General features: G+C 43.1%; 1 protein-coding gene across 1 annotated transcript; it reads right to left on the bottom strand.

Annotated features, from left to right (window-relative positions):
* Positions 1 to 647: 647 nt before the first annotated feature.
* Positions 648 to 17,046, bottom strand: KCNK12 (potassium two pore domain channel subfamily K member 12; the record flags this gene model as incomplete). The annotated part of the gene is made up of 2 exons (XM_084283638.1): positions 648 to 1,543; positions 16,698 to 17,046. 2 exons carry the CDS (start codon positions 17,044 to 17,046, stop codon positions 648 to 650), a joined length of 1,245 nt encoding a protein of 414 aa, XP_084139764.1.
* Between the last annotated feature and the right edge of the window lie 7,362 nt (positions 17,047 to 24,408).

Raw genomic sequence — 24,408 nt, 5'->3', positions numbered from 1 at the left:
CTTTTAATAGTTAGGTAGCACATAGTGGTTTAAACAAGACTAGCTGAAAAAAATCATTGACAGTCAGGAGAATTCCGTCAATTTGATCCTCTGCCATTGAGGTCTATAGGATTATTGAAGTGAAGCACAATCACCCTAAAGCTGGCATAACTGCAGTCACCTACATGTATGTTATATACAGGCCTTATATGAGGAACTGCTGAAGAGCATCAAGTACAAAGTTCAGGGCCAGATCCAGACTTCAACAAGGTGAGATACTGGTTTAGCCAACCCTTATCCCCCAAGTTTGAATCTGGAACTGAATGTGCCCAGAATGCATTTTAACCCAGAGTTTGGGTTGAGGTTATTTTCTGAGGAAGATGTTGGTTTTGGCAGCATCATAACCATGCACACCATTCTTCCGAACTTGCATCAGATTCTTCATCAAAGACACCCAAGTCCCTCCCAAAAACCTCTCTGGGGAAAATCATAACATTACGGTAAATATGTTACTATTAGAGAATACATAAAAACTCGAGAAACCAAATTGCCAGATGCCCAATGAACATTGTCTGTTTCTGAATTTAAAACCTTCCAGTAGTTTACAGTGATAATTCCTCCTTAAATCACCGCTTTTATTAAGGAAACAAAAAGGCATTTCAAAAACTCTACCTACGATCACTCGTTTCTGCCAAGCGGTTGTTCATGATGGCTAGAGCACCCACCCCTGCAGAGAAACCATTTTGTCTCGTATTGATACAAACGTTCCTTGGGTAGCCATTGGCCGTCTCAGACAGCTGCTTTTGCAAAATGGCCAGGGAGACTTTGTTTGATGCCATGAGCTCCCGCATGGAGATCATCTCACCGGAGAGCCTCCTGCCCTCAGTGTCACTGTCGTACTGTCCATCAGCGTCCATTGAGATTTTATGTCGACGCAGGCGTGCTCCTGGTGTGATGGCGTTGCGACGTCCGAGGCGGGCACTTGATTTATGGCACTTTGGGCAACATCTGCATTCGAATTTTTTCAACACCCAGTTCAAGAGTTGCTTGATCATAATTGAGATGACGTTAAAAAGAGAGTATATGCAACATACTCCCATTAATATAAAGATGAAGTTTCCAAATCTGTATAATCCCTGATTTTGGTACACAGCATTTTGGCTGCTTACCAAATCTCCAAAGCCAATGGTGCTAAAGGTGACAAAACAATAGTACAAGGAGTCAATGTAGTTCCATCCTTCCACAAATGTGTACATCGCAGAAGCGCAGCAAGAAAGGGTGACAGCAAAAATTCCCAGAATCAGCATCACATGATAAACTGATGGCTTCCACCCGATGAGGCTGCCCACCCCAGCCATAGCTGACCCCCTTCGGAAGTTGGGAGGTAGGAGACCACTTCTTCGCAGCTGTCTCTCATGGCAAGCCTTCATTATGAATGCCAGGAGAGAGATAATGCGCTCCAAGAAGAGGTTGAAGAAAAGGATAGTCCCGGCACACCCAAACAGCCCATAAACGATGAGGAATACTTTTCCAGCCACTGTTGCTGGTGTGGTCATTCCAAAACCTAAGGTGTGAAGATAAATGAGCAATGTTAATGTCACAGGTTTTCATGCATGAGCTCAGGATTTATGTAACTTCTTAGGTCTTGTCTCACTGGACAAAAGAAAGAGTTCTATCTCAAAGTTAGATTAGGTCAACACAAAACCATGTAAAGGATGAAGAAGACCCCAGAAAGCTCAACAAGATGATTAACATTCAAGAGAGAGTAAAAACTTCTTGCAGAGATGAAGGGCTGTGTTTACACTGTGGCCACTGGGAGAACACTGCAAATTCAGGTGGAAAGCATTCCTGAGCCCAAGCCATTTTGAGGTGAGATGAGGCAACCAGGTCACCTCCCTGCTTCTATGTGTGTGAGCCAGCATGGCCTGCTGAAAAAGTTCTCTATTCAGAAGCTGTAAATCAGTGTAACACTATTATTATCAAAGTCTGATTACACCCCTGTGGCTGAGAAGATGGAAGTCTTCAGGTTGCATAATGGAAAACAAACAAAAAACCACAAAACTTCTCAAAGATTGAACATTATTCTAAGAATAATGCTGCTGTAAAATCTAAACCAAATCCCAACAGAGCCTAGCCCACTTGGTACAATCAAAGAACAAAGGAAAAGCCACAATCTCATTTAATTCTGGTGTGATAGGTACACTGTAGAGCCACACGGCAGGCTGTGAATAGTACGGTCCTCCAGATACTTACATCAAGGTAAAACACTGCTGCACAGTTCAACAAAACAAACCAAAAAATCACAGTATAAAAAGTCTAGAAAGATCCAGCAACACTAATAGATAATGCACACATTGTTATATTCAGTTTATTATCATTAAGCACCTTTAAACAGAAACAAATGAGTATTTCCCATCCATAAATGAGTTGAGATTGCTACTCAAAATCTATTTATTCAGAAAATATGTAGAAGTGAAAAATCTGCAGAGTAGTAACAAAGAATCAAAAATAAATAAATTACACAGAGGTAATTAGATGTTGTCTGGACCCACAGTCCCTGTATTTTCTTGTGCTAAAAATCTACCTTTCAAGCAGACTTCACAAAGCCTACATTGCTGGTCCCAGACTCAGTAAGGGTGAATAAGAAGTTTTTTATTCAGTTTCTCTTCTGTGGTGTGAAGCTGTTTTCTGGTTCAGTCTAGCTGCTTGCAGGAGCCTTCTGATTTAGCAATGAATATCCATTAGTGGTTGCCAGAAGAAGCTGGGGAGTCTCCTGTGGCTGCCAGCTAGGACTACATGGCCAGCTCATTACAGAGAAGACATCTGTTAGCCCAAACCTCATTAATAAAAGTAGTTAAACATGTGCTTCACTGTAAGCATTGTGACCATCACAATCAAAATAAATGGGTTTATTGTCACACATATGGCTAAACACATTTATTAATTAAAAAAAAAATAGTGGTGGTTCAGATGGAATTGTAAGTGCACTGATTATTTTTAGTATTTTCTGGTGATTAGTCATGAGAGGTGGTATATATTTTTCATACATTTTGTTTAAGTGAGGTTTCTGAAGCATATTACCAAAATTCACTATATAGCTATGCAAGATGAATGGACATGTTGCTGTAACAAGAGCACTAAGGTATATATAAAACAGGCAGACAGTAAGAACGGGTAAATACAGCATCATCAGGTGCTCCTTCAGCAGTTTGCAGCTAGAAGTGCACTCATGCACTCTTCCTTTGGGGCTTCCTTTGTCAGTTGTGGTTGTCCCCTCAGCACCAGTTGAATCAAGAGAGGTTACTTCTGGTATGTTCATCACAATACAGCTGAGCTCAATCCCTTCTCAAGGCTCAGCACATCACGTGCCTGGATGAAATTAATACAGCCAGAATTGCCTGTGCTTTGAGTTTTTCAGTCAAAGCACAACAGTGTATCTGGCATCATCTACCTGGACTTGTGCAAAGCATTCGATGTTGTCCTGCATGATATCCTTGTCTCTAAATTGGAGAGACATAGTTTTGATGGATGGACCCCTCAGTGGGTAAGGAATTGGCTGGGTGGTTGCACTCCATTGAGTGTTCAATGGCTCAGTGTCCAAGTGGAGATCAGTGATGAGTGGAGCTCCTCGGGGGTCACTATTAGGTCGCTATTAGGTCAAAGGCAGCATGCAATTCATCTCTGATGTCAGTCAAAGAGATTCAGTCAAAAAGCTGAATTCATATTCCATGAATAAATAACCACATATAATTAAAATGAATGGTTTGCCAAAAATCACAAGCTGAAGTTTCATCTCTTTGATGAAATGAATGCTCCCCAGACAAACAGAATTAGCAGAGATGAGTTGATAAAAGCTCTCAGATGACGCTTACACTTCTGCAGTCTCTCATGGATAAGTGCTGGCAATTAATGAGTCCCTTTCCCTCTCTTGCATAACAAGTTTTGTGGTTACTATTCAGCTCATCAGGATTTCAATGTATTTAAGTCAGTGACAGAAGCAAGAAACAAAACTTGACAAACTTGCAAAGATGTATGTGCCTGTAGTATGTTTCCTGTTGGTCTTGCTTTTAAGATTCAAGGGGTGACATTTTTGTAGTAGAGATATATTTACCCAGAAATGGAGGAATGTTTTAGTCACCTGAAAATTGAACACAAGAATTCAGGGAGCAGGAAGTTTCCCAGCCTTTGCCTATAGCTCTCCTGCCTCTTTCAGCCAGCCTCAGCTCTCCTCATCCATGTGTCCTGCCATGGTACTTAGGTTAGGCAGCAGGTGAGAAAAACGGGCAAATCATTTTAAATCCCAGAGTATAATGGTACTTAAGTTATGGGCTAGTATCACCCCTAAGTAATGTGGTTGTATTTAAAGGAATTTAAAAAAAAAATACAACCAACCAAATAAACAAACAAAAAATACCACCACCAACAGCAAATAATAACAACCCAAACCCTAAAATTGTTGAGCATAACTTTTTAAACAGATGACTTCTCTAAATAAATAAAAGCCCTCTAACTGGAATGTTGCTTCCAGACAGAAAGAAATTCATGAAAGACAAAGACTAGGCTCTTACAGGGCTGGTCCCCAAGATGTATGTTACAGAAAGATAAACTAAAAGCAATCAATTTTATTTCATGTGTGTTCCATACTTCATGGTTTTCCCACAGACATGGTAGGTCATTATTGATTAAGATGTATACTGTATCTTATTTTGTATTTTGAGACTAAAATTCCATATTGGGGTTCTTGTGCTCCCTTCATAGAGCAGCTTGGGTTGGAAAGGACCTTAAAGACCATATACATTTCCAATCCCCCTGCCGTGGGCAGGGACGCCACCCACAGGGCCTTCAACCACTTTTCAGATGTTAGCATTTCATCATTACTGTTCCTGACAGAATCTTACCTGTAAATTTCCCAGCTACCTCTCATTTATTCTACAGTGTCTCAACACCTAACATCCAGAAACAGTTGCCTTGGATACAAGGCCACAGCTTAGAGACAATCTGCTGCAGATGGAGAACTCTTCTGCCACATACAGCACTTTTACCCAAAGACTGAGAGTACCATGAGGCAGTTCTTCCACTTCAGCTGCAATTTTCCCATCAACAACAAAGGCCACGAATGAAAAATTTATTTTTCTTAACATTCTTGCCAGACAGCTTTATTAAAACACCATGCTTTGGGCTCAAACAATATACGTATTTTTAGAGCTTTTCCAATGCCAAATTATTTGCTGTCAACATTACTGTACAACCACATTAATAATAATTAATAGGTAGGCTACTTCTGGCATCTCCTAGCTGTTTTGTAACTTCTGTAAAGTTCTTTCAACATGAAATTGCTCTCCCAAAACTCCAAGGTAAATAGGTGGTCAGGGATGCTGTAAATTTGCCTTATGAACCAGTGCTGCACTTGAGGTGGGCTAAGACAAATCTTTTGTTTTCCTACCTCCTATATTCAGTGCACACAAAGGTACATATGTGCATCCTGCTGACTAGCTAGACACTGTGGGCAAAGATGTTAAATCTGCTCTGTATCCTTAAGGAGCACTATGATAAACTCAGTGAACATGGTGAAAGCCAGCCAGGTCACTGCTGTTGTTTCTCATTACATCTCCACTGCTGAAATATGGTGCTTGGTACAACTGCTATTCAACGGAATCCGCACTTGCAGAATGGTGGAGATGATGAATAGAACGTGAAGGGGTTTGAAGAAACTGAGGACAATTATTAAAGGCTTTCTACAGCACCAATTTTATTCTCTTTATACACGACTATAATCAGGTTATTGGCTGTCCAAAGCACAGCTACGCATAACAGGAGTGAATTACTGAATCAATTATCCTCAGTGCTTCTCTGCTGAGTGTGATTTAAACCACCACCTGTAAGGTCATGGCTAGGTTTTTACTCCTTTTAAAAACACACTAGTTTCTAAGAGAGTTAACAGATTTGTCATCCTCAAACACCCTAAGCTTCCTTACTCCCCCCCAAAAAAATTGAAGTCAGCAACCATGATAATCAATAACTAAAAGGTAAAGCTAATGAACAGTTGCCACGGGGGACACCCATGCCCTACAAGGAACGTGTCTTGTGTGTCAGATGTGGAGCAATGTATTTAGGGTAAAGGACGTGCTGGACCTGAGAGCAGTAACCATGAGGTTTCTTTTGAGCACCTGAAGTGTTATCACCTCGACAGGACTGGAACACATTGGAGGTACCCCCAAGGAATGGGAGAGTACCGCTTACGACCTGGCTGACTGCATACATTTACCTTCTGCTCCCCACTGCAGGTTTCCTAAGTGTGTTTTACTATGCCAACACCTGGCTGAGCTTTCCAAGAAATTGTCAGTTTCTAGTGAGTAGTCAGCAGGGACATTTACAAGCTCAAGTGGTGTAATTTTTGTGAATTTGAGTGACAAGTGGCCCTTAGAAAAAATATTTTGGAGCTTCAGCTTCACCACCAGCAGCAATACTCCTGTTCTATTCATTTTCCAGAAGCAGGTAAGCTTTTTTTTTCTGCATTGTGCTGCACATAGCCATTTCTGTGTACACCATGAGAACTGAGGGCATACCAAAGACCAACCCCCCCAAAACCCTGCTCACTGCTACAGGCTGTTATTGTAAGTACAGAAGGAGGCTGATCATCTGCTCTTGCCAAGCTGCTTCGGCACAGAGCCAAGACCAGGAAGAAGCAGAACTGTCTCTGAATCAGTTTTATGGTTCCTCGGCTGTGGCTGGCTGCTCCTCTGTGTACGTTGTATGAGCAATTGGGTATCAATTTGTGCTAAGCACCCAGCACCGCCAAACGAGCAGCAGCTCCAGCAGCAAGGCCTTGCTACACAGCTCCCTTTCCTCCTGCCAGCATCCCTGGAGTTGGAACACCCCCGGAGGGTCTCAGCTTTAAGGCTGGAAATCTTCGGCAAATTTATGTTTGGGTTTTCTGGTTAATCCTATTGTATCACAGCAGGGTTTCTAATGGGGGACAGAGGCCCTCTCCGAAAAGGAGACTATGGAGAATGAAGCTCAGAGAAGGATGTTTCCTGAAAACCAGAAGACTACATATTCAGACTACAGAGAAAAAGAAAGCCATGACCTACAAGCTGGTAGTATTCTTCCTGACTCTAAGTCCCTAGACTGAATATGGATGGAAGCACTGTGCATCACCGCAGTCTTCCTTAATTTCTCTATTAACACATATATCATACATAAACTTTCTTCCAATGCATCGAGCAGTATGCCCTTTCTTTCGATAGCAGACTGAGTCCTTGTGAATTGACCTAACCCAGTCAGGAGCTGCTTCTCATGGCTGTCTGATGATCAGAATCCTCTCCCTGGTTTATTTTCTTTCCTTATCCTAATAGCTGTGTGAAAAAACATTTTTGCTATTATATTTTCTGAAATTGTGGTGGTGTTAATAATGGAAAAATATAGCCCACACACTCCTGAGTTGTTTGAGTAAGTTATATTACTGTGGAAAAACACTTTCCTGCACTAGAGGCTAATGGTCTTTAAATCCTGCCTTAATAGCTGTTGCAGCTGAATCAAAGCCTTAATCTCATTCCAGGTTGTGTGCAGAAGCATCTGTTTCAGTTTGCCATTCTGCTGAACCTTAGCTAAAGCACAGAGATTTTGACACATTAACACTATTAGAGGACCCATCTCTGAATTTAGAGTAACTATTTCTAAAAAATGGCAGAAAATAAAAGAATGATAAACAAGAAATACACACAGCTTCAGCACATGTGGATATACATAATGGTGGAGCTCATGGACTCCAGGTGTTGCCACTTCCTTTCCTTTCTTGAGATTTGTGAGCTGTCTGAAGCTGTTCAGGACTGCTGTCTCTGACCTTTGCAGAGTCTTCATAGTTGAGGATAAAATTCCATGTGAACATTTTTTCAAAAGTTGGCTTCTCTCGAGATCATAATTTTTCATCCTTTAAAGTTCCCTCTGCTCTCATTTTTCTCCTATGTTTTTGAGAATATATATATATATATTTATATATATATATATATATTGTGGACAATTGTGTATCTAAGCAACACCCTAACAGGAAAAAGCTTATGCTCTGTCATCTCAAATTGAGCGTTTCAAACATTAGCATTCACATCAGCTTCCGTTGTTGAAACTTGAATTTTAGATGCCTGTGCAGACCCAAGGTTGTAGAAAAAAAATATATATATTTCGAGCAGTAAGGAAAAAAGGAATAATGGCATACAAATTTTGTTATATTCCTAAGATATTATGGACTTGGAAAGACTATCTGCATGTGGACTGCCACTCTAGTGCAAATAAACCTCACAACACTTCTCCTTTAGGGAGAATTGAATTTCACTCAATTTGAGATGACAAAGCATATTAGATAGCATTATCTGATTTTTGCAAGTGATCTTGGGTGTATGCCTTATTTCTCTACATGAGAAGTTTGATAAACACAGTGGCCTTTACAAGCGTCATAGATGGGAATGCTCAAATGCTTTAATCACTGGCCTATCTTTCGGCTGGATTAAAACAGAGAACTTGTAAATATTTTTTAAAGTTGCATCTCTTGATGGCTGTCTTAGCTTTTCTGCTTTATAAAGAGTAGCCTATAAAGGTGTACCTATAAGACAAAAACCAACCTAAACATACAGGGCAAAATCTTTTACATAGTTTGGCCGTTTCCTCCCCAGATTTATGTACAAACTTCTACAGTTATGATTTAATGAAAAAACACACACACACAAAAAAAACACAAACCAACCACAAACCAACCAACCAACCAAATAACTGACAGATCTACATCACCTTTTTAATGTTTCAAATATGCCTTCATAGGACCCTTTCTTCAAAAAGTTACAGCTGAAGGCAAAGAACTTAAGTCTTAAGAACTTAAGACAAAGATCTTAAGTCTCATTTAGCTCAGTCAGCTCTTCTACTTCCTTCATGAAGACACAAGACCTAGTTTTAAGTAACTGCACTAGGAGTATAGGGTGATGATACTGTCTGGACTAATCAACTATTTTTCTTTTTCAATTTCTGCATGTATTTTTTCCTTCTTTGGTAAGCATTTCCCTTGATTCCTTTTAAAGATAATGATATTGAACACCTTAGACACTTTATCAGCCACTTTTGATGTCATCCAGCATTTTTCTGGTCCTCTCAGCTCTGCCAGTAACAGTTTTTATAAATTGACAAACTGTTTTACCACACTTTTTTTTTCCTTTACACTGCAGTCATTTCCAGCCCCAAAGGCTTAAGACTTGACTCTATACATATGTTGAGTACAAGTGATACTGGATTTCTTTTGTTTATCCTCAGGAGATAAATATATTGCTTGCACAATATTCAGCAAATAAATGACAGAATATTTAATAATGAATAACCAAAAGGATTCTATTTTTTTAATTGAAATTTATGGAACTACTTTCTCACCCAGTTCTCATATGGGCAAATTTCCCCTAATTGCTATTGTTGCTGTGATTAACTTTACTTGACTTGAGACCGAATGTGAACATTGGCCCATAATTTCTAAAGGAGATTTGTTATCAAGGTATTATTGCTTTTCTCATTTATGGGTAAGGAGCTCTTACTATGGATTTTTAAACATGAGTAATACCAGTGCCTCACCCAAGTAATCCCCTACATTAACATCAAACCTTTCAATTTCTAATCTTATTCTAGACCAAAGCTTTAATTACTTGAAAAGGCTACTAATGCTTTACCTCATCTAATGCAATTAGATTTAATTTTCTTCCTCCTTCTCTCTGTTTGATTGAAGAGAGATTGCATGTAAACCTTCCAACATCGACAGCTCTGTGCACTGCTTATTGCCATCATCAGACTCCTGTAGCTCAGGGAGGTGCCTTACCTACAGCAGTGACATGCACTAGGAAGTACTGACAGTGTCAGATCAGCATTTGCGATACAGACCCAGTGTGCCAATAAAATGAGTAAAGTGGCATTTCCTAAAGCTCTCTAGATTGACCTACTATTGACTTCAGCAGAGGCAGGCAATTGAGGAGACATAAAGTTAAACATATTTGATTTGTGTGAATTGCTATGCGATTGCCCCTTAGGTTATAATTTTTTAAACTTAAATATTTCTATTCACAAAATGTTTTAATATCACTTTTAACATTTATTGGGCTCTGAAGGAGTTTTACCAGCATGAACACTGTTATTTGTCCTTGCCTACCTTATCCCAAAATGCATTCAGATATGCACTTGGTGCCGAGACCTTATGAAAACCGTCTCTTTTGATAAAGGTAAGCAAGTTTCATATGTATCATAGGTAGAAGCTGTGTTTCCAATAAAAACAAGCTGTCTTCACACACACACACAAAAAGAGGGATGAAATGTTCCAAGTTGTTTCTCTGTTGCTCTACCCATGGTGCTATTACAGCAAGCAGTAAATTTCTCAGTGACTTCAATAGCTGCAAAGGTATGTTAATACTGCAGTCAGTAATGAAGATTTCCTGTTGTATTTTCCAGCATAACAACTGGCGTTGTTATTGTTACATGACGTTAATTGCCAACAGAACTGTCCTATAATTTTTCTTGCATTCTGTTCACAATGAAGAGCAATTAGTTTGCATAAAAGCAAGACAGAATGCTTGCAAAAATGACCCATCAGTAAATGTGAGAAAAAATGATGGAGCATGTATGTTCTGTGACAAATAGAAGACATCCAGAAAAGGGAGAAATATTTAGATTGAAAAAAAAAAGAAATGAGGGCCAATAGCAAGATTAATAGTATAGAAAAGAGACCAGGGTGATTAGGAACAGAAAAATACAGTAAAGCTTTACTTTCAGCTTGTTTAGTAGATATTAACTTGAAAGGCTGCAAAGATGCAAAACAAGTATTCAAAATCTAATGAAGTAAGCAAATCATCAGTAGTGGAGGGCATGCTAACTGGGAAGGACAGAGCAGAAGCTGGAGGAATTAAGACTGCTTCGGTGACAAGGGAGTATTAGGTAAACGCTAACTCCAGGAAAGGGGGAATATAACCAGGGGAATGACAGAGGAGGGTAAAGAGATGGCAGAGGCTAGGGGCTGGCTAGGCTCCCAGGAAGACAGTGTGCAGGGTTTCAGGCAGCATTTGGATTTATTAAGCCATCAAAGCACAGAGCAAGTACACACAGGTTAGGGATACTGCTACCCAAAGGAACCAAAGAATCACAAACTGTGGTTTGTTTTTGCCCTGAACCTGACCACACAGTAAGTCAATATAAAACTTCCCCTGACATCTGTGCTGCAGGACCATATCTCACATCACAACGGGCAAATTGTTTATTTCCTGATTTTAGGGAGGGGCTTTGTTTTTTCTGGTGACTGCTCTAAGATGCTGTGGGGCTTGGCATTCAGATCCTGGGTTTCAATGCTCCAGCTGGGTGTCACAAAGCCCAGAGCACACACAGTGAAAGGGAGCTTGGAAGTGCATTTTGGTGTCCCCTGATTTAGCTTCTCCAGCCATGAAAACAACAATCAGATCTCCACTGTACTGATGTCAGTTCATTTTGGTATAGTGTTTTGAAACATAAATAGTCATTTATTCTGTGTATCACTCTTACTTGATAGGTCTGTAACTTAACATAGGTTAGTAGAGACTAACCCACTCCCCTGCCCAATTTAGAACAGTCTGAGCCTGGCCAGAGCACTTCAGAAAAGTTGTACTGAGGCAGGGGTGATGGGAGCACAGTGGTAGCTTTCCATCACACAACCACAACACTCTACTCCCACCCCACTCCTCCTGCCCAGGACAAAGGCAACCTGGGCTTTCCACTGAGTGTGCAGGTAAACCTGTGCTTCTGCCTTAAGAAGTACTGAGACTGATTAAAATAATACTTCTGGAACATATTTCTATTTTTTTAAAGGGCTTTATTGAAAGTGGTAGGTTTCCACCCCTTCTACAAGGCAGACAAACAAAACAAAACAAAAAAAAAAAAACACAAACAAACTACAAACTAGCAAATTTAGGATCAAACCATTCAGCAGGAACACCTCGTCACCCACATAATTGCATGATGTTCTCCAAGTACAGCTTCCCATAGTCACTGTCAACTGCAAAGAGGCAAACTAATTACTTTGAGTGCTTGAAGTACTCGAACCAAATCCACACATTCAGGAAATTCCCATCAGAAGTGCCCAAGGAAGTTAATGCTTCCGTGCAGCTATGGAAAGTAGAAAACATTGCTATGAAGCCAAGTTTTCATCTCAGGAAAATCACTGAGGAACCACTTATATCCATAGAAGCAGAAGGGAGGTGAATCTCTCCCCCTTTACTCTGTCCTTGTAAGACCCCTGCCTGGAGCCCTGAGTTCAGCTCTGGGGCCCCCAGCACAAGAAAGATGTGGACCTGTTAGAGTGGGTCCAGAGGAGAGACACAAAAATGTTGAGAGCACCTCTCCTATGAAGAAAGGCTGAGAGAGCTGAGGTTGTTCAACCTGGAGAAGAGAAGGCCCCAGAGAGACCTTACAGTGGCCTTCCAGTACCTAAAGGGGACCTGCAGAAAAGCTGGAGAAGGACACTTTATCGGGGGGTGTATTGGTAAGACAAAGGGGAATGGCTTTAAATTAAAAAAGAGTAGATCCTAAATAAGGTGAGTGCACCTGCTGGGAACTTGGTAGCTAATAAAAAATACCAAACATTTCTCATTAAGTGGCCTCTCTACATGTAGGTTCATTTATAAGGCAAGAGCCTTATCTCTCATCTCACTTCAAGGCTGTCCCTTTGCCACCTCTCTGTGATAAAAGTGAAGAAGAGTGTGCCCCATCACTTTGGGTGGAGCTGTCATTTAACAGGATACATCATGGAAAAAGGAATGGATCCTACTCATGCCTAAAGGGCATGCCCTAAATACCTGCAACCCTCACATGGCTGTACAGATGGGAAGATCTGAAGATCTTCACAGTGGCCTTTTCTCAAGTGTCCAGACATGTTGTATCTCAAAATAATCCATCTGCTGTAGGGGTGCATTTTAAAAATCTTATGTTGAAAAATCTTTTTTTTTTTTTTTTTTTATTTTATTGGAATACTTACACCAGGGTTTTATGCCTGGCGTGGATTTATCTAAAGCAATTATATCATTTAATTTTCCAAAGGATTTGGAAAAATTCATTTTTGCATTAGAAGCTTAAAATCCAAACTTCATAATGAGCTGATGTCTCAATATGTTTCCACAGGTAGATACTTAGTGTTTATTGTAACATTTAAGACAAGGAAGAAATCTGGGTAGAGACTAGACTCACGGACCAAGAAATTCAGTGCTTCAGACATCCAGAAGTTGCCTTATGTGCTAAGCAGAATATATATGTGCTACTAGAATACAGGAAATTTATAAATGATTAGGCTAGGCTTTGCAACATTTTACCAGGGAGAAAACTTGTTTGAGTTATGCTTTGCTTTCAGCCTTTAACAATGTGCTGGGAACTATTTGTGGTTTGCATTTGAGGAAGGAAAAAATTCATCTGATAAACAAAGTCTACTGCCAGTTAGACCAATGAATCAAGAATATATTTCACCCAGCTGCTCCTTAAAGAAATCAGAGCATAAATGCTATCAATTGAATACAGAAAAATATCTTTTGAAGAGCGAAGAAATGACTAAATAAATGGTGTAGACTGACAGCAAGCAATCTGAAGCTAGTCTGAAAATTTTTCTTACATAGTTCTGAAAATCTAGACACATTTAATGAAAAATAGATTTGGCATTTCATTATTCAACCACAAACAATGCAATAATAAAACACGAATGCCCAGAGTGCTATCAAGAGGGTGTTTTATGGACTATAAGTCAGTCACTTTGTGGGCTATTCAGGAAAACGCTGAAATATTAGACTTAACGTTAACTCTCTCATTTCTTGAAGACCTCACTAATGTGTTTCTTACCCAGGGGCTTGGCTGTGTCTTGTACTTTTTAATTATGCAAGATGCAGAAGTACAGACAAGGTAATACAAGAGATGAAGCACCTAACTGGAAGCAGATTAGAACAAAGGTCCTGCTCAAGAAGGGTGGAGGAATCAGCCCTTGTCCCCAGCCAGGTGGAGTCCAGCTACTTCTCCCCAAGCCCCACACCTGAAAATAGAGGGGTGGTTTTCCCTGTACCTTCACTGTGCAGATGGGATGAGAGAGTGGAGCACCTGTTCAGGAGCACTGGACTGCATCATAGTAAGAGCTAGTGACAGGAGAATGAGGGCTTGAGATGGCCCGGTGAGTTTTCTCTGAACTGGAATCCTTCACAGATAAGAGACAGAGTAATCCATGGGTGATTTTACCTTGACAGAGACGGCATCTACTTTTTGTGAAGCTTTCTGATGTGTTGCTAAGACAGACGCGTGTTTGGCTGAAGTAATAAAGCTGCTTTGACATATGTAGCTGATGAAGCAGTTGGGGAAGGCAAGCTGTTTTGACTCTAAATGTCTGGTAGTCCTAGGTGAAGTTAAGAAAAGACAGCTTTCTCCTTGTCAATGAATTGTGACAGGAACACAAGTGGAATTGCTCTGAACCAGGATAATATGGTATTTCAGCTGACAGTGGAATCAAAGATAGATCAGATAGCTAGGTATTTAATCGAGCTAGCTCAGAGAAGAAAGGGACTATGAAAGAAAGGCTTTGAAACTACTTCCCTGGGTGACGTGTTGATGTCTACCACTTAGTTTATCCTTTGCCAGCAGTGTGAGCAAGACAGCTTTCTGGCACATTTCACTGAGGGTTTTGTTGTTGTTTTTATTTATTTTTTGCTGAGCCAATACGATGAGCAACAATAGATGTACACAACTGTGGTAGAAGAAACCTAGCCCATGAATAAGAAGCTGGCCCCACCACGGGCTCTGCCTCTCTTAACCAGCTGCAGCAGCCTGAAGAGGCAAGAAAAGAGGAGTAACACAATGGGGCAGCAGCTCCTCTTCTGCAGGTGCTGTGCACATGGCTGCGTACAGTGATGCTGTGATGCAACAGCCTCAGGGTGCAGGTATTCCAAGAGATGCTGCTCCTGCTGGGGCTGCTAACTCCTCTGGCACCCTGCAACAGCCTTGGTGTGCCCAAAGGCACAGCTCAGTCTTCACTTCTTGCTGCATCTCCTCACCCAGTGCAAAACTTTGCTCTAGCACAATCTCACTGAAATCACAGGAAGCCATGTGAGGAATCCAGAAATAAGAACTAGCAGGATGTGTGCCAAGAGAAAGCAGTACCCTGGCGAATGCTTGGCAGAGTCGGGCCTTTGTTGTAGCTCAGGAAAAACAATCTTCAGTCTCCATCTTGCACCCAAGATATACACATTATTGGCTATAAAGAGAGAGCGATGCTTTAGGTCGCACTGCAGGAATATGAGAAATACAATACTCGCTTCGCCCATTTACACCTGTCAAGATTGCTGTAAACACTGCTGAGTTTTTCATTCCCTTTGTGCAGGTACAAATGATTGCAGGCAGAGCAATGAAGTGGAGACACAAACAACTATTTGCAAATGAAGAGGAAACGTTTTACATTTTAATAGCCACAAGTAGAAGAAGCTGGGGGTTGAGAAGTGAACAAATCTGCAGTTGAACATCTCTGGTATAGCAGGTGTAAGGACAGAGCAGCTCTTGTTAATATATTGACCATTTTTTCCATCCATTCAGCTTAGTAACAACGGTCTTTCAAAAATATGCGTTCCTTTGATAAAGAAGGCCTAACGATGTTGAGTAAAAAGGTGTTTTAACGACTGGGTTATTGAATAGACTTGAAGAGGAAAACTTAACTGGATTATTCAATGCAAAAAGTAACAAAACTTGACAACGTTGTTACAGTCATCATCACAGCTCTATTACAGAGCTTAGTCACTATTGATACAACATTTTCTGAACGAAATGGAAGTGTGTGCAATAATGAGCTGTACGTTTCTTTCTTTTTAATAAACAGAAAGTATGGCATCTTTGCTCCGCAGCCCCAGGACAATTGGCTTGTTACAAAACTTAAAAACTGGTAGAGTGAAAAAATCAGCGTGATCTTTCTGCAGGGACACGATTTCTAAAAGCAATTCTGCAAGCCGTAGAAAGCCAGAAACGTACTTAAAGTAAATCTCCCACACAACAGTTCTCAATGGGGCAATTTTAGAGTAAAACAAAATTCCTCCCAACCCCAGAAACCCACTCTTTGCTCATCAGGCAAATGTCTAAGCACTGACGGGACACGCGCAATTGCTGTGGCCAGCGATGTACAGGGAATGCGTATTATTATAGGGCTACGAGATGTAAGGTTTGTAGATTTCGTGCCTTTATTCATACACCTTATCTTAACTTTATCAGCACGGAAAACCAAGCACCAAGTCCGGCGGTGCTGCCAACGCCACCGGGCACACGCGGGGGCTCCCTGTGGGCAGCGACCACCCGGGACCCCGGGAGCACCCGCGGCCGGGCTTTTGGGTCGGTGGAGCCCGGAGGATGCCCGAGGGATGCCCGGGAGATGACCGAAGGATGCTCGAGGGATGTCCCGGGGATGCCCTGGACCCGGCGCAACCTGGGCGCGGCGCTGAACGACCCGGGATAAGCGCGGGGCGGGTGGGAGCCGCGACCCTCGGAGGATTTGGGGGTGCCCCCGAGGATTTTGGGGTGTCCCCGAGGATCGGGCGGGATGCCCCCGGTCGGGTCCCGGTTGCCAGGGCAACGCGGTCCCCAAACCCGCGTGGCTGTACGGGCGGCCCCGGGCCGCGGCCGCAGGGCTCCCCGGGCGCGCCCCCGCGCCTCGCCGTCGGGGCTGCGCTCACCTATGGTGGAGACGACGGTGCCCACGAAGTAGAAGGCGCCGGGGAAGTCCCAGCGGGGCCGCAGGGCGTCGACGCGGATGCCCGCGGCCATGGCGGCCTCGTAGCTCCGCAGGAAGGCGCGCAGCTCCGGCAGGCTGATGTTGAAGATGCGGCTGAAGTTGTGCAGGGTCCGGTTCCAGCGCAGCTGCGCCGCCGCCTCCGACGGGCTCTCGAGGGCCGAGAAGACGGTGGCGCCGGCGCTCAGGTACGCCGCGATGAGGGCGGCCAGCAGCAGGAACCGCCCGTTGTCCTCGTTGAGGGGCGCCAGGCGCCGCCGGCGGCAGCCGCCCGCCGCCCCCCGCGGAGGCATCACCGGCGGCGCGGCGCGGCGGGGGCCGCGGGCATGCGGGGGGGAGGCGCGGCGCGGCGGGCGGCGCCGCCGCAGGGGCCGCGGCTTCGCTGCAGGGGCCGCGGCTCTGAGTCATCCCCCGCCGGGGCTGCCCGCGAGCCTGGCGCCGGAGCCCCGGGGCCGCCGGCTTCGCCCGCCCGCTCTCAGCCCGACGCCGCGGCCCGCGCCCCCGGGGCCTCGGGCTGCGGCGGCGGCGCGGCCTCGCCGGCGCGCCCCGGCCGGCCGAGTGCGGTGCCCATGGGGCGGCGGCGGGCGGGGGGCGGCAGCGGCAGGCGCGGCCCCCGGGGAGCCGCATCCCCGTCGGGCGGCCTGCCCCGAGCCGCCGCCCGGCCCGGCACGGCCCGGCCCGGCCCGGCACGGCACGGCCGCCGCTGCCGCCGCGCCCCCGGGGGCCGCCACGCCGGGCTGGGGGCGGGACGGAGCGGGGCGGGGGGCGGTGCGACCGACGGGGCGGCTCGGCCCCCTCGGCCCCCTCGGTCCCCTCGGGGCCCTCGGCCTGCTCGGTAGCCCCGGTAGCCCCGGTCCCCTCGGCCCGACGGGGTCCGCACCCCCCGGGTGTCCGCACCCCTGGGGGGGCACTGCCAAAGCGGCAGCTCCCCCGGTGCGCCCGGGATGCGGGTGAGCGCGGCGGAGCTGCGGGGCTTTGCTCGTCGCCGGGAAATCTTTTATCTCATCGCGGTGCCCGGTGCTCGGGGAGGTGGTTTCGAGTGAGCCGGTGCTGGCCGAGGGAGCAGGAATGGGTTTAGTTCAGCCATCTTTAGGTGCACGGGTTACCCCTTCTGACCCGACTCGCGTTTCTGGGCTGCTCAAAGTTAGACCCAGCACCGTGTTATATCTTGTTTTCGGTGCCAAATTCCTAACCAGTTTTAGCTAGCATCTCAAAGGTCCTTTCCCTGCCCAACCCTGTGGATCGTTTCTTCGCTGTTATCCTCAGAACAAGCCCGACATCCTTTCTTACCCATTAGGCTGCGGTACGAACTGCAGTCCTTTCCTGAGAGTCTTGTAGTGAATAGCAAGAGTTGCATTTTTAGAGAAAGGGAATGGAAATTCACACCGAGAAAGTACTGCAGAGAGGATGGGAGTGATGACAGTCGTGCAAACAGGCATGAAGGGGACGGTAACGTGGGAAAGATCAGGGTTTGAAAGAGCAAATACACCTTACAGTTTACAGCTGCCACTGTCAGCTTCACATGGACGGGGTTTAGTTCCTTTTATATATTTATTCACTTATTAAATTCGGGTTTTGTATGTTTTTACACAGGCAAATTACTTGGTTGATGCCTTTTTCCAAATTATTATTTTCTGTCCCTAGGACTTCTCCATAGCAGTTCTACACACATTTATTTCTTATTTGGGGTTGGATAGATCTTGCTGAAATTTTTGCCCTGAGATTTCATGTTGTGGGCAGTTATCTTCTGGCCATATCAGTAACAGGAGACTTTTCTCCATTCCTAACAGACTGTTCATCCTTGCCAAGTGAACAAAATGACTTGGGTTTGCACTTATGCTATCTTTCCAGGAAAAGAGGACAGATAAAATGCAACAACTTAGTTTACAAGGTACTTGAATGTCATGTTTAAATAGCCCTTAACACATTTACACTTGTGTAAAAAAAAAAAAAAAAAAAAAAAAAGTGCTCTTATTTCAGTGTCAGTTGTGTATGATTATAAATACTAAAACCAAATAAAAATAAAATAATTAAACCAATAAACCACAAAGTCAATAACTGTAAAAGTAAGAGCATATTTCAATGATAAAAGAAGTGAAAAGAATTAAGAAAGTATGGCATACCTAATGAAAACCCATCTAAACAAGTGTAATGTAGTAGTTCAGATATGGGCTACTCAGTGTCTATAGATATAGTTAATTTCCACTCTGGTAATCCAGGAGTGATTATGTGCAATCTACTGTGTCAGCTTCTGTAAAGCTAATCTAATCTATTTGAATTCACAGAAATTATGATGCTGCAGGTGAATATTGGGGTTTAAATTCATGGTGTTTATGTCTTTACATAGGAAATAATTCTGAGATTTTTTTTTTCATTGAAAACATTAAAAAATGACTGTCCAACTCTGTGGAGTGCTCAGCAATTTCAGCTTTTGAGAAAAAACAATGAAGTTTTTAGTTGGCAGATGGTCAGAAAAGTTTCTGTACCTTGTATATGACGTGCATAGTCCCATAACGGAACCTTTTATCGGCACTAGAAGCTGACTGACTTTGGAGTCTGTGACCTTCCAGGAGATGTCCTGTCTATGAAGGGATCTGCTGCTAAGATGCTGATTAGAATCACATAATAGATAGGAGATGCACCAATAACTTTTTCATGAAGAAAGAAACTTAATCACCAAAGAACACGGTTTAGCTACTCCAGCACTGAAAATACCATACTCTATGCATCACTGAATCTTAGCTTCTAAGAATTAGAGCTTTGTCACATTTTCAAAATGTTTTGACAACTCATTTCACTAAGATTTTTACTTAAATCTTTAAATTTGTCACTGCTGTGCGATAATACTTATTTTTTTAGCTATAAAGCTGGGGCTCAGAGGAGGGGGGGAAAAAATGTCCATTTATTTTTTATTAAAGTTCTTGCTGAAAATGTATAGTTCTTTTCTAAGCAACTAACTGTTGGAAACCTCCTTTTGCTGGATACAAATCCTCTACAGGACTTTGCCTTAAAGGAAGGTCCCAGTTTCTGTCAATCTGATACAGATTCCAGAGTTTGAGGAAATGTCTCAAAGACGCTGCTGCATCTTGACATGGGGAGAACTCCTAAAGGCAGTTGTTTGTTTAAATGAGTGATTATTTTAATAGATCACAGAATCACAGAATCACAGAATTTCTAGGTTGGAAGAGACCTCAAGATCATCGAGTCCAACCTCTGACCTAACGCTAGCAGTCCCCACTAAACCATATCCCTAAGCTCTACGTGCTTGATTAATTGAAAAAAAATCACTGTGCATTTGGCCAAAATATTACTGTGTTTTAAAACATTTGCCTAGTAATTTTTTCAGTGCTGATGGCCAACTGTAAGTCTATTTTTTTGCTAAAATTGGATTCCTGCACTGTGGGTTCACTGGGGCCCAGCTTCCTCTGTTCATACGCATAGTATCAGCTATTTTGTTTGTCAGAGGGCTTGTGTTCATGAAAACAATTATTTTAATAATCAAACAGTGATGTTTACATTATTAGCTTGGTTGTTTAGAGTGGAGCTCATGCATAGAAATGAGATGCCTTCATTAAATGTTTAATTAAACCATTGTCTGAAAATAGGTCATAACACTGAACATCATGTCCTGCTGTTAGAGAATAAAGTTTAGTATGGTATTTTAAAACAGCCCAGCTACAGTTATTCCTTTCAAGGGAACAGTTCTCCTTCTCTTTTGTAGGCAAAATCATTAAATTCCCATTGCTGGTTTGACTGTGTGACTCACAATCATGTTAGCAAGGCCACTTATTTTGACCTTGGTGATACTAAGACCCCCACAGTTGGATGTTTGGTTTCAGTACAAGCTTCACTTGTACATGTCCCCACTGATACTGCAGCAAATATCTTGTGGGTGAAAAAAATAATATGTGTGTACTTTAGCAGCTTTTAACCACTATCTTGGAATGGAATTGTCTCAAGTAATTACTTGGAGGTGTCCTCAGCAATATGAATATAAATGTGCAGTACAGTTCCTGAACTAAAGTGTATGGCTGGTTTGAAGTAACCTGACATATTTTCTACCATAATGGTGACTGAAGACAAATTATAGATTTGTAAATGTTACTGTAGCTGTGATTGTTGTGCAGATGCTTTTCCTTTACTCTTTATACTGTCCAACACTGTTTAGTTTTTGATTTATAATGCATGCCAAGGAAATTACTTTTCATTGAATAGTCTTTTGGTTAGTCTGGATGCTTAACAAACTGCATGCAATACACAGTGGTGCTCTTCCTCACTTTTTTTTTTGTCTTGGTACCTGTGGTGGTACCTTAGACATACTTAATGTCACTTCTTCTTCTGGGAGTATTTTGGTGGGTTCTGAAACACAGTACCAGAACAGTGACCTGAACAGCCGTATAACATTTCTTATCTCTTACCTGCATTGGGGTGACCTTCTGGGGAGGAGAGAGAGAAAACAACCAGGCTCATAGCTTGTCTTGAAGATAGGTGTTAGCTACTGCAGCCAGTGAGCGGGGTTAGCTATAGCTGCAGTCTGTCTTGAAACTGACAGGAACGTTTATCAGGTAGTTCTGTGCCGTATAATGCTTTCTTACTCCATCGGTAGCAGTCTGTCATCAGAGCAGAGCTGAAGTTGATGAAACAAACTTTGGAATACTTTAGGAACCCTTTCTGTTATTCCCAAACTCAAAATCAAGTCAGGGGAAGAAGTAGGAATCAGCCACACGTGAGTTTTGGCTTGCCAGCCAATTTCAAACAACATTAGTGTACACTTACTTGCCAGTGAAGCCAATGGAAGCTGAAGGCACCCAGCATCTTGTGCATTTTGTTCAGCATGTGGATGACTTATTTTCATCTCTGTCTTTGGTGGCATGCAACTTTAATGGCCAAACCTTCCACTCTGGTGGGTTATGTTCTTCCTGTTTGTTTTGCTAATTTTCTTTCCGTTATTACTTTGTGTAGGGAAATCTGCCAGTGTCTAGACATTCAAGGGATTTTTAAAATCGCTATGCAGTATTCTAAAGCTCCATGAAAAACAACTCCATAATGTCTCTGAAAGCTTATAAAGGATATTTTCTAAATACACAACCAGCTGTAGAATTCATGTAGCATAATAGGTAACCAAATAATCACTTCCCTCTCTTTTCTTTTTTTTTTCTTTTTTCTTTTAGCTTACCTTGTTCAACACAACTGGAGCCAGACTTTTCAGAACAGATTGGTATTCTTCAGTTCTCCAAGTTAAGGGCTGTTTATTTTGAAAGGACTGAATGGCCAATTAGGCTGTGAAGGCGTGCTGCAGCCTGCCATTTCTCTTGGCAATAACTTGGAAGAAAGAAGAGAAGCTTTTTGGAAAAAAATCTCTGCTAAGGTGAGATTTATTGCATGCTGCCTTCTTTTGAACACGTGTTCCCCATAGTCAATCACAGAATCATAGAATATCCTTAGTTGGAAGGGACCCACGAGAGTCATTGAGTCAACTCTTGACTCAGCACAGGACTACCTAAAAATTAAACCTGAGGTCTGAGAGCATTGTCCAAATGCTCCTTGAACTCTGTCAGGCTTGGTGCCATGACCACTTCCCCTGAGGAGCCTGTCCCAGTGCCTGACCACCTTTGGGTGCAGAAACGTTTCCTAACCCCCAGCCTGACCCTCCCCTGTCCCAGCTCCATGTCGTTCCCTCAGGTCCTGTGGCTGTCCCCAGAGAGCAGAGCTCAGTGCCCGCCCCTCCGCTCCCCTCGTGAGGGAGCTGCAGGCCGCCATGAGGCCTCCCCTCAGTCTCTCCTCCAGGCTGAACAATCCATCTGACTTCCTCTGCTCCTGATACATCTTGCCCTCTAGACTCTTCACTATCTTTGTTGCATTCATTTGGACACTCTCTGATAGTTGTATGTCCTTGTATTGTGGTACCCAAAACTGCATACAGTACTTGAGGTGAGGCCACACCAGTGCAGAGTAGAGTGGGACAATCGCTACTCTCAACCATAGTTATGCTTTGCTTAATGCACCTCAGGTTAACAGGTTTGGCTGCCCAGGCTCACTGTTGGCTCATATTCAAGTCATCATTGACCAAAACCTCCAAATCCCTTTCCATGGGGCTGTTCTACAGCCTCTCATCCCCCAGTTTGTATTATTTCAATCAGAATGGGATGGATGCAGCTCTCGAGAAACCTGCAGCCTGCAAATCCACACTCGCCTGTGAACCAGAGAGCTGCAGGGAGCTTGCCAGGAAGGAAAGTAATTTTAGAGTGTGATTTGGAAAATGATTCAGTTAAAAAATTGCTATTTTTGAAGGGCTACTTTCCACTGGGATCCAGTCCACAGCATATTCACAGAAGCACTTGTCTTGCTGCAGCAGAGCGTGGTGGAGGTGGGAGGAAGAAGGTCTGCCTGGGAGCTGGCAACCCCACACCTCAAATCACCGCTGGGAAAACAGTCCATGGAAATGCATCCTCCTCCCACTTCAAGTCTTACCTGTATTTGGCAGCGGGATGTAAGGTGAAAGTGAGTGCTTTAAACCTGACTAGCCTGATAGAAATGATGAAGGTAGCTCTGCTCATTCTCCCTTGGTGGGTTCACTGTCCCCAGGGGAATGAACGGTCCTGCGTATCTGGAAATTGAACTTCTAGACAAAGTTTTGAGACACAAAAACCTACATTTTCCTCTTGACATAAAAGCCAGTGACAGACCAAGGAATTTATCAAGCAAATTCATGACTTAAAAAATCACAAACACCTTTTTCTTGCCACCTGAGGACTTACTGTATGTATTTTAAAACTCCTGTGGCTGCCTCCTTGATCAGTTACTTCAGGTGGTAGCACTGATGTGAAACCTGCTGAGCTGATGCTCACTGAATCAGGCTGAGCCTTTACAGAAGTGCAGGACAGGACTAACATGCAGCAAGAAAAGATTGGTAATCCTTCTGGCTTGCTGGCTTTGCTTTCTAGGATGAAAAATTGCAGATAAAGCTCTGATGATGTAGATAGGTTTGTTGCAAGTGGAGATGAGATGATCTGATCTGTGGTGATTAACCTTGTCCGTTAACAACAAACAGGTTAAAATGTTCCCTCCGTGCTGGATTTCTCTCTCTTGTCTCATGCTGAGTGTTGGCCTTTTGAGGTCATTCATCCTGCTAAGCTTTTAATAAACAAGTGCAACTGGTGAGTAAGCAATTTTATATAATTTAATTTGTTCTCAAGGATGCCTGGAGTCAAAGTATATGACATACAAAACATGACTATGCTGTAGTTCACATGCAGGTGTCAGGACTGCTCGAGGCTGATGGCTTTAGGAAGCATTAGCATTTATCACAATGGTGCCTGAACCCTGAGGGTGATGGGCTGGTGGGTTTCCCAGACCATGAACCCAATCCAAGTGAGATGTGCATGTGTGTCCATGTATACGTAATACAAAGGAGTCATTTCCTTTGAAATGAAAGACAAAGTTGGGCCTACAATTGGTTGATCATCAATTTATCCTCTGTTGTGGCAGTGTTGGAAATATAGGTAACTTTTATCAGGTGAAGGGTCATGGGGAGAACCACTGTGTACAATTTGTCAATGCAGCATTGCAGGTTTATTTCACTCTGTTGAGAGACTGACTTTAAACAAGGTGTCATTCTCATCACCGTTGCACTTGCTTTTCTTCCACGTTGCTAG

The sequence above is a fragment of the Netta rufina genome (assembly GCF_964035555.1).
Source record: "Netta rufina genome assembly, chromosome: 3".
Taxonomy (NCBI): domain Eukaryota; kingdom Metazoa; phylum Chordata; class Aves; order Anseriformes; family Anatidae; genus Netta; species Netta rufina.
The sequence above is the reverse complement of the archived record's forward strand: the minus strand, read 5'-3'. Positions and strand labels throughout refer to the sequence as shown.